This window comes from Polypterus senegalus, chromosome 1 (assembly GCF_016835505.1).
Source record: "Polypterus senegalus isolate Bchr_013 chromosome 1, ASM1683550v1, whole genome shotgun sequence".
NCBI classification, from domain to species: domain Eukaryota; kingdom Metazoa; phylum Chordata; class Cladistia; order Polypteriformes; family Polypteridae; genus Polypterus; species Polypterus senegalus.
Window position 1 is genome coordinate 174,183,409 of NC_053154.1, and position 14,257 is coordinate 174,197,665.

At 33.7% G+C, this 14,257-nt stretch overlaps 1 protein-coding gene across 1 annotated transcript in view; it reads right to left on the reverse strand.

Moving 5' to 3' along the window:
• Window positions 1-1,556: 1,556 nt before the first annotated feature.
• Window positions 1,557-14,257, reverse strand: part of rnf115 (ring finger protein 115) — an 83,015-nt gene continuing 70,314 nt past the window's right edge. The window contains exons 5-9 of the mRNA XM_039763261.1: window positions 13,192-13,260; window positions 8,352-8,424; window positions 8,169-8,262; window positions 5,996-6,111; window positions 1,557-4,246 (exon numbers count right to left, since the gene is read on the reverse strand). Coding sequence (XP_039619195.1) covers window positions 4,130-4,246; window positions 5,996-6,111; window positions 8,169-8,262; window positions 8,352-8,424; window positions 13,192-13,260 — 469 coding nt within the window. The 3' untranslated portion in view covers window positions 1,557-4,129. The remainder of the gene's footprint in view (window positions 4,247-5,995; window positions 6,112-8,168; window positions 8,263-8,351; window positions 8,425-13,191; window positions 13,261-14,257) is intronic.

Here is a 14,257-nt window from a genome sequence, read left to right on the forward strand (position 1 = left end):
TAGTCTTGGGGAAATAAAATGTTATAGATGCAATAATTCAAGAGGAAGATCTTCTTTGAGAAGACAAGTTAGTGCATCCACTGCAACCACATGCAACTGGCATCAAACGCTTCCTTGGTGCAAGAGCCTTGTTACAGATGAGAACAAATTGTGAAAATACATTATAATCTTCTCCTATATATACACATGCACTTTATTTTGACTTATAGAATAACACATGAAGAAAAATATAACAAAATTGCTTTGAATGTTACTCCCCAATGTTATATCTTCTTGAATAGTATAACTGAAGAAAAACAACAAAAAAAAAAGCTGTAAAATAAATACATCAGTGAAATCAAAATCCTAGAGTGCATATGTATTAAATAAAGAGGTGCAAACTAAATAAATTGCAAGTGTTCACTCCTCTCTTAAAACATACAAAAATCAATTAGAAACTACCATTGTTTGGTATACTGACTTCTTACAACAATATACCCAGTTCAGGATCTAACTGCAGCAGGATCATTAGTAACTACTTTAGGTATATTTTGAGCCACATCACTGCAAAATTCACTCACTAAGTTGAATGGACAATTTCTGGAACTAACACTTTGCACCATCAAAAATGTAAGAAAACAAGTTGTACTTTATAAAAAATGTTTTGGAATTTAATTCTTTTAATTTTGTGTGTGCAAAACCTAAAATTTACTCTTCAGTTTTCCAATACCCCAACTTCTACCTACACTGTGTTCTGAACTTATGAATTCAAGTGTTAAAGAGTCCAGAGTTCTCTGCCAGGTTTCAGTGCAACAGAGGATCCAATGGTAGCTGGATGCCAGTCCAGTGCAGACCACAATTGTATAGGGTTAACTTAGATTCATATTATAATCTAATGGGGTAAAGGTTGGAAATATATTATTATAAGCAGACATACACACACAAACAAAAAAACTATTAATCTAAAAATGACACTGGTACGTAATAACAGGTGTTTTAAGGCACAGAATAAAAGTTCTGTAAAATGGTACCTGTTTCAACTTTCAGCACCACTGTAAATGCAGACTTGTCAGATAATGGTTTCATTTTTTTTTTATGTAAAAATTACCTACAACACTGGTGAATGAAGAACCAGAACACATGTTGTCCCATTAATATTAACACCTCATGCTCTAAAGACATAGTTTTGAAATATACCCTAGCAAGACACTGTTATCAATTTTTAAATTTAGATTTTACAATCAAAGTTAAGCACTTTATGACAATGCCCCACTTTAGTACTTAAATAAAATGGTCATCATATTGAATTTTATGAATGGAGTCAGTAAAAGTTTCAATACCTCTTGAAACAATTTCCATAAAAATTGACAGAAAATTTACAAAACCACCTCTCCAAGTCCCTCTCATGCCTAGAAGATCTCTATTGAGAGCAATGTAATTGAATCACAGTAAATAACTATCAGCTGACTGATATTATCCTTTACTTCCCCCATTTATTATTTACTTATTTCCAAACTGTTAAAATAAAATCAAAATATACACTCATTTTAAATAAAACATACTACAAAATGCAGAAATGCAAAATGTCAATTTCATTTATTTATTTCTTCCATGAACAGTTAAAATACATCCAATTCAATTTCCTGAACAGTTTACTCCTTTAGATTCACAAGAAACCAAGGCCTATCTTGGTAGCAGCATGTACAATGTTAGAAAAATTAAGGATTAACCTATTGTATGGGTTTGTAAAATATGGAAGCATACTGCAATACAAACTAAGCTGGGGCAAAACTAGAGTTACTGTATGAGGCAGAAGCATCATTGCAATACTGTGCCAGTCAGGATTAATACAGATGATTGAATATTTCCAATTATGTTGGCAAAATAAATAAATCATATGATAATAGCAAAGATGGAAACTGAAAGGCAAATGCTGCCTTGATTAGAACTAGATGAGAAGGAAACCAGCTGGTACTTGTTTCTTCCAGGTGTAAATCTAATATCTGAGAATACATAACGTACAATTAAAACTAATACAAAAAGATGTCTTAATTGCTGCTTTCTTGCTATGACTAGCCAAGTACATGGTAGAGGCCACAACAATTGTGGTACTTTTTGTGGTTTTATGAATGCCTTGCCTGAAAGAAAAGAAAAAAAAAAAAAGAATAGTATGTTGGATTCTTTCTTCTACAAGAATTGCATGGATAGAAGAAATCCACTGGAAAACAGGATGGAGACAAATAGGATCCAACACAATGCCATGAAAGACAACAGCCTGCATGTTGGCATGTTCCTTTTATAGCCAAACAGAGTGAAAGGTACAAAGGACTGCAATTTTTTTTTTTTTTTTTAATAATACTAGGAGCAATACACTGCTGGCAATGTCAATATAATCTAAAAGCCAAACATTAAAGAAAAAGAATTATGGGTTTCTTGTCTTTTCTGGGTGGTTGGGATGCTCCTGACAAAGAATATGACAGATAATGATCAAATTTAACATTCAGTATAACAAAATCACAGCACTGTACATAAGTAAGTGACTTAACAGAAAAAAAAACAGAGGTAAGTTATTACTAAATAATGTTTTTAAGAGAACATGTATAACGTTAACCAATTGTGCATTTAGGGGACAGACATTTGCTTAATGGAAATATACTGCTATTGCTAAGGGAAGTAAAATTTTTCTATTGTCCTAAGAAAAGCCAACTAGCATATCTGCTAACTACTTAATCATTCTGTCAGACCTTTTTAATATAACTAGTAGCTTAAAATACCATACCTTTACTAAAACAGAAGCAGGGCATTTAATGACACTGATAAATAACGGTTTATACAAGACCAATTTATAATAAGGTTTAATTTCTTCCGTGTTAACTATTACTTAAACACCTTCTTGAATAATTTATTATGGCATTTGTGCCATTCTCCATTAAAAGGAAAAAGGTTATTAGCATTAACTATAGCATACTTTTTCAAAGAAAAGTGTCAGCAATACAAGACACAAAGATATTATTTGTCAAGACCAAGAAATCATAATTTTAATTGGAACAAGTGAATAATCTGGTTTTATTTCCAATATAATTTGAAGGAATTTTTTCTTAAGTTTTAGTGATGTTAGTTTTACAATTACTTTCAATGAAAGAGCTGTTACAAACACATTCTTTATAGGAAGAAGTCCTGTGTCAGTAACATCATCCGCCTACCTATGTATAACATTCCTACCTCAATGAAGAGAAGCAAAGACAACGCAACATTAAAAAAAAAAAAAAAGATACTAGGCTGATGGTTTACAAACTAGCTCTGGATTATGGAAACCCCATTCTGGTATCTTCAGTATTTCAGAAGCAGCATTCTGATTTTACACCCTTTAAAATTCATCCTATTGGTTAAATGTCCCAGTACATAGGGTGTAAAAGATGCATATTATACACACAAACAGAAAATATCTTCTTTCCTTCTCAGTGTATGGAGAGATTATAATTGAAACCATAATTTCAAAGGGAAAATATTTAAAATTAGTTAGGATGATAATTTTTACACAGTAGGAGCTTAGATGGAATGAAAACCAGAAAGCAAATGCCAAAAGCAAGACATATAGCCCCATGAGAGCATGCCATGATATTAAAACAAAGTTACAATACTTGGTCCATAAAGTATGCTTTCAGATTTTAACTATGATGATAAACAGGAATGCAGAAAAGTGATTTTTATACAGAAAATGCATAAATAAAATCCTAACAAGAAATGGCAGCAATTTATCCAGCTCAAGGCTTCTTTCATTCACTGCAGGAACTTCAATAAGTCTTCCTAGGATTCCCACCAGCCAGACCTTGTTTTAAGTATATATCATACATATTAGACAGCTACCACTTTAAAAAGTTTGGCCTTTTCATGTTCCAGCTACAAGCGAGCATTCCAGACTAAGACATCAACCCCAAGTCTGTGGCTGCATTTACTTTTTTTTTTTCTTTTTTTTTGGACTGAATTGCTGGTTGTAGATGCTGCCAGCTTAGTGTAAGTCTCAGTAACACAACAGCCCTATACATCTCCAGTATGCTTTCATAAATGCATTCTGGTATTTTATAATTCTGAATTTTCTTTTCTTTTTTTTACATTATGAGTGGCAAAAGCAGTTAAGGTGGATGGGCCTTTAAAACGACCACCTTTCCTGTGGTCTTCCTTCACTGTTCAGACTTGTGGCATCTAAAGACTGCCGCGTGGAGTCCTCACCACTGAGGCTTTTTCTGCACACAGGACATGTATCATGCTGCAAACAGAGAAACAGATGTATTATTTTTGATTCAAAGTCTTATATAATGTAAAAGATGATAAATATCCTAAAGAAAACTGAATGACTAAGTAACATAAGTACTGCACTTAAATTCACGGCTTAAAATTAAGGGAAAGCATGTTTTATTAAAATACAGCTCTACAATTATTATAGATACACTATGAGTGTCCTCAAACACAAAAACAGCTCATACAATTGCAAACGATTTCCAAAGCTAAAACAAAATGCGAGTCAGGTGCATTAAAGTTTAACAGAAATATACAAATATTTCAAGACAGAGAAATGGCGAGAAGGTGCAGGAACAGTAAAAAGTGGGCTAAATTTTAAAACATGATTTCAGATTAATCAATAAGGTTAATGATGAGACTGTGGAGGCTACGTAAGTAGGAAAACAAGATTTATGTGGTAAATGTAAGAGATGATATGATGCCCAACCTGAATTTTTATTATAAAAAAAATATATGGCTGTAATTTTATCTTAAGTGTGTTATGACAGCAACTATAAACACTGAAAAATTATTTAACCATGAAAAGTCTATATATAGGGATGATGTTCTAAAATCTTTCCAGAGAAATGTACATGAATAGAAATAAACAAAAGTAAGGCATACAGATACACAAAGATTATGAAATATGATTGCAACATTTGAGGCTATATATTACACACACTACTGTAGATGTCTATAAGTCACAAAAAAGCAATAGATCAGAAACTATGTGCTCATAAGTGTAAAAAAATGCACATTAAGATGCCATACTATTTTGCCGCATTATTATTTTCACTCAAATTAAAGTCATAAAAAAAGAGAAAGTCACTGGCATGTTAGAATTTTTCATGGAAGATAAGGCTTTCAATAAATGGTACGATCTGGGGACATAACCAAAAATCAAATGACTAAAGGATACAGGTGGGTGCCTAACGGTATTTTTCACAAGATCGATCTATTAAAATATATGCAGGAGTAGCAATCAAAGTTGAGAAAGATGTGCTTAATGTGCAATTGTGAATGGAATTAACAATTGAATGGCGTGGCCTAACAAAATATTGTAATATCTAAAAATCTGAAAGACCCAGCTTACAACCAATGTTTAGAGTTCTCTAAAACTACAGTATAATGTTACAGAAATATTAGTAAAGTCTGGACATCAATCCTTCATCAATGGTGCATTTCTACATCAAAATCTTCGTATAAGCCAAGAATAAATTTAGGATACATAATAATATTGCTTTCTGAAAAAAATCTCTGAGAGGTTTTATTTTAAATACATATTAAAATACATAGCAAATAATTCTCTGAAGATCTCGAAGTCATGTATATGTCATACATTGAACAGTGGATAATTAAATGATGAAGTAAATATATGGCTGTTGTGTAATGGTGTAACAAACAATGACACTTCAGTGTATTGTCATTATAGACATCAGATTATTAAGGTGTTTTTATTATTTGTTTACACTCATGGATAAGGAATTCACATATTCGAACACTGCTAGATGTTCTGATAGCTACTTCCAATATATGAGCAAAAAAAGGTGTAATTTGTCTATACAAGATTTCCAAAATTATGCCAATACTTGTTTGTTAAAATAGCTTTTTCATGACTAAAACCAGTATAATCACTCTAAACCATGGCAAACTGCTTTAATACAAATTAAAATTTCAGAAATTATCCTTGTAGTATTAATGCAATTTATACAATATTAAAATAATTGAAATGACTCACCATTTCTAACCAAGGCACAATGCATGTGCTATGAAAAAAGTGATTGCATGGTAACTGCCGAACTTCTTCACCTTGTCTGTAATCCTCCTTGCACACGGGACATTCTAAACCTGAATCTGAGGTAAACAAAAACAAAGTAAACAAAACAAAAAATCAGCATATCCATAATATACGTAGTTAAAATCAGAAAATTAAAGGTGTTATGGCAGTGCAAAAAATAGTTCATCTTTGTATATACACAGTACAAGTAGCATTTTTTGTAAGATAGACAATTTGTATAAGCATACGTATACAAATAAAGGATCAGCTGTACTGTTACACTTCTGAAGCTCAGGAATATTACCAAACTAAAAAAAAATCATGATTTCTCTCTCTCATATACACACACACACACACACACACACACACACACGCACACAAACGGTATATTAGGCTAATTTTAAAAAATACCTGGAATAATAATAATAAAATAACAATAGCCACAAGACATGGGATACTATGATGTGGGATTTTTTTTAATTAGAACAAAGAATCCAATATAAAGACCTAACTATTTATTCTTTCCTTGGAGCCAAAAAAAAAAAATTCAGAAACAACTGGAATCACTCTTTTTTGAATTAGGAGAAACCTGGGACAATGTATTAACGGACAGCTCATTAAATAAAAAAGAAATAATATTGTGCATCTATTGTTAAATTAACTCTACGTTAATCAAAAAACCTTAAGTTTAACATTAGAAGCAAAACAATTTAGCGGGGGATATACAGTTTATTATATGGTATTAAAAGTTTCCTAAACTGTCTTTCAGTGATAATTTTAAATCCTAAAGTACATCAGTTTAATTTATGCAAGTTGTTAAAATTAATTTTGAAATTTACTTTCTCTAGTATATACATTTAATTCAGAAATGCACTTAACTAGTTTCTCTATTAAAATGATATGAATATGAAGTTATTATAGCAATACAAAATGTTTTGAATAAAAATATACAATCACAACAGCTCTATAAAGAGATTCCTATTCAAACCAATGATATGAAACAATTAACTCTTTGTAATACAGTCTGCTCTCTCATTTAGGATTATACCCAAACACGTTCACTGCTTCAGAATGAGAGTCTGCTTCAGAAATTAATGCAAGTAACGCTATATAAAATAAAGATAAACAAATTGTCATCACAGCAGTAAATCAATGGACTGAGGAATCTTGCGCTAGTTGTATTCATGCTACAGATTAGGAAAAGTTGTTCTTCACCTTGATCATCAAGCATAAGGATGTACAGTACACAAATAGCACACTGCACCTCACGGGTTTCAGTATAGATGATCTAGTCTGCCAAACACACAAACACACCACATGTATTACATATAAGCACATACACTTCTGATTCCAGCTGATCAATTGTACCAGACAACCCAGAGCTGACTGCCAAAATATTTGCATTCCAGCAGGTATACTGAATGTACTGAATGTTGGTAAACAATTCAAATGTAAATATTAACTTAGTTACAAATAAATGCTTTCTTGTAGCAAAATAATTTGCTGCTATTTATACTAAACTTGTCCAAAAGGGATTATATATTTTTTCACAAATATAGTAAAACTAGCTACACTTCCTGTTAAAGATAAGAAGTGGAAAAATTAAAAAATATTAGCTATCTTTTGCCTTACATGTACCTGCAGCGCCTTTCCTTGGTATCCATATGCGTCTGAAACTCTCTTCACCAGCTATCCCTCCTGAGTTTGTTCCGGTAAAGCCTGCTTCTCAGAGTGTCATTATTTTTGAGGCACCTTTTTCACCGAATATCTGGTTTTATATTTCACATGTTTGAAGGTGACTCTCTCAGCATTCCCACTATGCACTTTCTCCTCCTTGTGTGTCTCTTACATGCACTTGCTCTTTTGATCGCGTCACTAAAACCAAACTGACCAACCAAATTGCTCTGATGGACTGGACACACACATAGACCTTATTGTTTATAGTAGGTGAAATGCATGATAGGTTATTTTTAGGTGGTGTTTATATTAAATGCAAACTAAATGCTATTTGTACATTTTAATCCAAATTCAGTTTATTTTTTTTATTGCAAGTATGAACCTCAGATTCATAGACTTTAAAAGAAAAACATTTACTGTTCATGTGCCACATTATTACACCGTGGATGTAACCCACCGACTTGATCTTGTGAAACATGTACTGTTGGTAGTGACGAAATCTTCTCCTTCTCTGCTGGAGGTGGACCCGTGTTCTCAAACTGTCCTAGTAACTGAAAAAAGAAACACTGGTTCCTTCTTTCAATGTTAACATTTCAATGAAAGCTTTAGAATGTATATAAAATATGCAAAAAAATCTCACTTGAGTTATAACAGCATCAAGACCACCTTGTCCCCATGCGTAGTCCCCAGGGTTAGAGTGGAGCATCCCAGTCCTATAAAGGCAAGGAAAACATGTTTAGGACATAATAGCATAACATGAGACATGAAAGAGTGTATCTAAAGGAGAAAAAACAGCCTAACCTAGAGTACAACTTGTTCTCTTTATCTTAATAGCCATATTAAACAGTTAAATCATGTTCTGGCAGGAACAAGTGTTGGATCCAATACCAGCTACATGCATTATGGACCTCAGTTTTACGCCTTATCCAAAGAAATCATACCAGTTTCTTTATAACTGTTTTCAGTCACAAACATTAGCAGAGTCACAACTCATCCCTTGTAATATGGGATTGCCCCATATTGTAAAAAATGCAGTGTAGGATATTGAATCAGTAAAGGACACGATTTAACTTGTATATTCATGTTTGGTGCGTGGTGTGAAATCTGGACAGAGGAAGGAGGAAAAGGAAACCTGGTTGTGGAAAGGAAAATAGTCAGAGAGATGTAGAAAGTAGACAAGAGTACAAGGAGATAAGGCGCAAGGTGAATAGAGAGGTGGTGAAGGCTAAAGAAAAGGCGTACGATGAGTTGTATGAGAGGTTGGACACTAAGGAGGGAGAAAAGGACTTGTACCAATTGGCTAGACAGAGGAACCGAGCTGGGAAAGATGTGCAGCAGGTTAGGGTGATACAGGATAAAGATGGAAACATACTCAAAAGCGAGGAGAGTGTGTTGAGCAGATGGAAAGAATACTGTGAAAGGTTGATGAATTAAGAGAACGAGAGAGAGAGAGAGAGAGAGAGAGAGAGAGAGGAGGTTGGATGATGTGGAGATAGTGAATCAGGAAGTGCAACGGATTAGCAAGGAGGAAGTAAGGACAGCTATGAAGAGGATGAAAAATGGAAAGGCAATTGATCCAGATGACATACCTGTGGAAGCCTGGATATATACAGAAGAGATGGCAGTGGAGTTTTTAACCAGATTGTTTAATGGAATCTTGGAACGTAAGAGGATGCCTGAGTAGTGGAGAAGTGTACTGGTGCCGATATTTAAGATTAAGGAGGATGTGCTAAACTGCAGTAACTACAGGGGGATAAAATTGATGAGCCACAGCATGAAGTTAAGGGAAAGAGTAGTGGAAGCTAGGTTAAGAAGTGAGGTCTTTGTGGACCTGGAGAAAGCATACGACAAGGTGCCTCAAGAGGAACTGTGGTATTGTATGAAGAAGTCAGCAGTGGCAGAGAAGTATGTAAGAGTTGTACAGGATATGTACGAGGGACGTGTGACAGAGGTAAGGTCTGTGGTAGGAGTGACAGATGCATTCAACGTGGAGGTGGGATTACATCAGGGATCAGCTTTGAGCCCTTTCTTATTTGCAATGGTGATGGACAGGTTGACAGATGAGATTAGACAGGAGTCCCCGTGGACTATGATGTTTGCTGATGATATTGTGATCTGTAGCGATAGTAGGGAACAGGTTGAGGAGATCCTGGAGAAGTGGAGATATGCTCTAGAGATGTGAGGAATGAAGGTCAGTAGGAACAAGACAGAATACATGTGTGAAAATGAGAGGGAGGTCAGTGGAATGGTGAGGATGCAAGGTGTAGTGTTGGCAAAGGTGGATGAGTTTAAATACTTGGGATCAACAGTACAGAGCATTAAAGATGGTAAGATTTGCACTGGGTGTGAAGAGGATGGATAGAATTAGAAATGAGTACATTAGAGGGTCAGCTCAAGTTGGACAGTTTGGAGACAAAGTCAGAGAAGCGAGATTGCATAACGGGAGCAGCCGAAAGAAGATTCATACACATCATTACATATATACACTAGCACTAGCTAGAGAATAATTTGAGAACAATTAAAATCAAACCAATTATACAAGCAGAGGGAATGAGTTTAATTTTCTTGTTGCACTAACTTTGCAGACTGACAAGCGCTGGGTGCCAAGTTTACCTTTCTTTTCCTTTATGCTGTGTTCACATATTGATGTGGAATCGGGGGGGAAAAGTCACATCGCATAGTATATCTGCTAATATAAGCTTGCCCATTAAACTAAATAAGAGACTGTCAAGGAATAATGTAGGTCTAAGTGTAAGACAGAATAGAATGCTAGTGGGTCAGTCCTGACCTTTGCAATGAATATGTTTGTTGTGGGGCTTTTTTGGTTGGCCATGGAAGGATATCTGGCCTGAAACAACACAGTGCAGGTGCTATGCACATCCAAGCAACTAAAGAGCAGATGACAAAGTCGACCTGCTGGATTCCTTATGCCTAACTCACATTTTTCCCAAAGCAGACAAAGTATGTTGTTGTTGTTGTTTAATTAACTGTATGTAGCCTACATTATAAACTACATTAGCCCATATTATACTGTAACCAATACAAACTAGGCAATAAACAGTGCAAATTGATCATGCTAATAGTTCCACCCATTTGGGCTGTAGATTAAGATCATTAGTCTTACTTTAAAATTCGTAAATGATACATCTGAGGACAACAAAATAAATAACTATCAGTTACATATTTAGACTTTTTTTAAGCTGTTCTTTGCTATTTAAAAGCCTAATCTGTACACATTTTCATTCTAATAACTTCTCCTTTCCAGGTAGCCACTTTGGAGCCAACTCATTTGTATCACATAGTTAAGCACAACCTGAGCTATAGCAGCACTGATTGTGCTGAAATGCTGAGCCATGATATTTTTCTGTTTTTAAATATGTACCTGTATTTGTTTGTGTAATTGTTAGGGCTCTTGGAAACATAGTAGTCCAAACCATATGTATTAGTTTATTAAATAGTTTTGTGTAACAGAACAAATGCCCAAGCAAATATGGAAAAAGTGAAATACATATCTAAGCAATTACTTACACTTTTATTTTAAATTAACAACTGCATTATTTTTTCTGTAATATGCTTTTAGGAAAAACAAACATTGTGATTAATACGTTGTTAATTTCATTTAAAGTTTATAATTGTTCAATTAAATCACAATAACAATTTTTTAATCAAATAGCAGCCCATACGAATAATGCATAAGTATTTCAGAAAATAACGGCTCATATTAAAAACTCAAAAATTTAGCCAATTTAAATGATGGTGTCAATCACTGTTTTTAAAGTTTGATCAGCTATAGCACAAAGACATATATCTGATGCAGCTTTGAGAGGATATTTATGTTTGTGAATATTACAGCCCAAGTTTTATCCAAGAGTTTAAAGTAAAACACTGAGGCATTTTGTTTTTAGCTAAAAGAGTCTAAGCATTTAATCTGTTTTGATGTGTTTTTGATACTTTCACTTAACATAAATCCAGAGATTAATATATTCTGATTTACATAGGTTTAACCAGCAATTGCAATTTTAGTTCCTTCAGGCAATTGTCAGACCACCCTCTTTTGTGTGTGTGTTTGTACATATTTTATGAGAAGTGCTGCCATCTATGGCCCCAAAGCACCAGATACAATAGCGTTTTTTGTTAAAAGTTATTCGTTTAGACAATAAACAAAACAAATATTCTGTAATTTAATTTTGTACCACTTTAAAATACTGGGCTCTAATTGAGCATGGGCCATTGCATTAATATGGCAAACTTTACAACAGTGAAACCATGTTAAAGAAACCTCCCGTCCACAAAAAGTGCTTAATAAATTACTAATAGCACACTCATTCAGAAATGCTACACATCACAGAATAAACTAATTGTAACAACAGGTGGGTATAACATACATTTACAATTGTTAATGCCACGTTACAGAAAAGACACACTGGACATTAGTTATATAAAATGCATGCACCACACATAAATTAGGCATAGGTCCTGCGATTTTTTAATAAGGAAAAATAACACTGGAGAATAATTTGCCCAGACAATCCTGGAAAAACTCATGCAATATTGTTTTTGCTTTATTTGTAGTAAGTCTGTACTCTTGCAGCATAAAGAACAAACTCATTACAGTGGAGTTATTAACAAAAGGAGCTTATGTAATTGCAATAAAGACAAAATGCAAAAACAATCCTTAATGCTCACCACTGCACTTTAAAACTACAGTACCCTAATATAAGTTTTTACATTAGTGTCAGCAACATTATACAATTTGTGGTTATAATTAAGGTTTTTTAAACCTCACTCCTGTGAGGTTTAGTTGTTACTACACTAGGTCATTGTGTATGTGTAGCCTGAACATTACTCCTGGGTTATCATGAGTTTTATTATGTCTAATTTGGATTTTGCACACAAATCTCAAAGGTGTGCATTTTAGATTATTCTGTGATTTTAAAGTGGCTCTTGGTGAATGTGTAAGGATGTGTGCGTGAGTGGAACCTTTGATGGACTAATGATCTGTCCAGGGTATGTTCCTGCCTAGTACCCAATGCTAGCGTGGTCAAATTTTAATGTGAATGGAACTCTGCTTAAGAATGGTACATTTGGTTTCACTTTTGTAAATTGTTTGTCATCTATACTGCAGTTACTGTAAAAACAAGCAAACACAAAGAATACATAAACGGTTCAAAGTTAAAATTTTTTGCTAAAAAAAGGAAATAGATTTTTTGTTGGTGGGTATTTATGGCTATTGACATATAATAGACTGTATAATAAATTACATTTTATACAGGAATCAGACACTTGGGAAAGCAGCAAAAATAGCAAAAAATCAATTATGTGACCCTTGATTGAAATGGATACCCAGCCCAATATAAGTAATTGATTAAGGAACACCTGAGTATCACTTAACTTCCTAGGCATTTAGTATTATTAGGAAAACTTTACTTGCATGTTAATAATTTTAATAACAATTTTACTACTATCATTAGAACGATTACCATGACAGTGGTGGAGAACCAGGTACCCCAGAGTTTGCAAACAGACTTGCCAGAAACTGTTGTACTATCCTGGGGAAAAAGCACAGGAAATATGCAAAAGCATAATGCATGAATAGTTTTTGAAAACAGACATTAAAAAATTAAAAAGAATTTACTAGTATTCATCGATGTCCAACTCCCCAAGTAAATTCTCAAAAGCTAAACACAAGGGGATCACAAAATACTGTTCTTTTAACTTCTTTATACAAAACAGGAATCTAAATATAAACATGCTTATAAAAAGTGCACAGTATCTAATTTAGCCGATTACAAAACTCAACCACAGTTAAATTGTCTTGGCAAGCCACTGAGATTTCAGAAGTGATACATCAAGTCTTAATAAAAACAGCGTAACACAAAAAAATGGATTTGTTTTATTCCTTTTATAAAAGTGTTCTGAGCATTTGAAAGGTATAAGAACACATTTTATTACTACTATTACAGAGTGCCACTTGCACTTGGATATTAGAGGTGTGTTTTTTAGGGCTGCAACTAATGATTATTTTGGTAGTCAACTAATCATTCGATTTATTTTTCGATTAGTCACGATTATTTCATGCCTGACTATTTTGATACCTGTGACCTGTGGTTGCACATCTCTGTTCTGAGCTCCAGTGCATGTCTTAACTCATCTGCTCATGTCTGTCAACCTGTGAATGGCACCCTGATGTCTCTGCATTAACACGATTAAAATTAATAATAATCAAATTGAAATAACCAGTGAAACATATGAATTTGAAAATAATCATAGTTTTTTATATTAGTGTGAACATCACAATAAAAAAAGAAATACATTAAACAATACAAACTAAAGTGCACGTAGTCTTTAAACAAAAAAGGGCATTTAACTTAACCAAAAAATACACTGCTAAAATTGAAACATTTTTCATATTTTAGTAATAAATGACAAAATGTAGACATAAACTATATAATGTGTAAAGCCTGAAGTGCAAAGATCAAATAAATACTTTCACAAAAGGTTCAAGGACGATACAATAGCTTCCATGGTGTAGCGGTAGGAATTGCT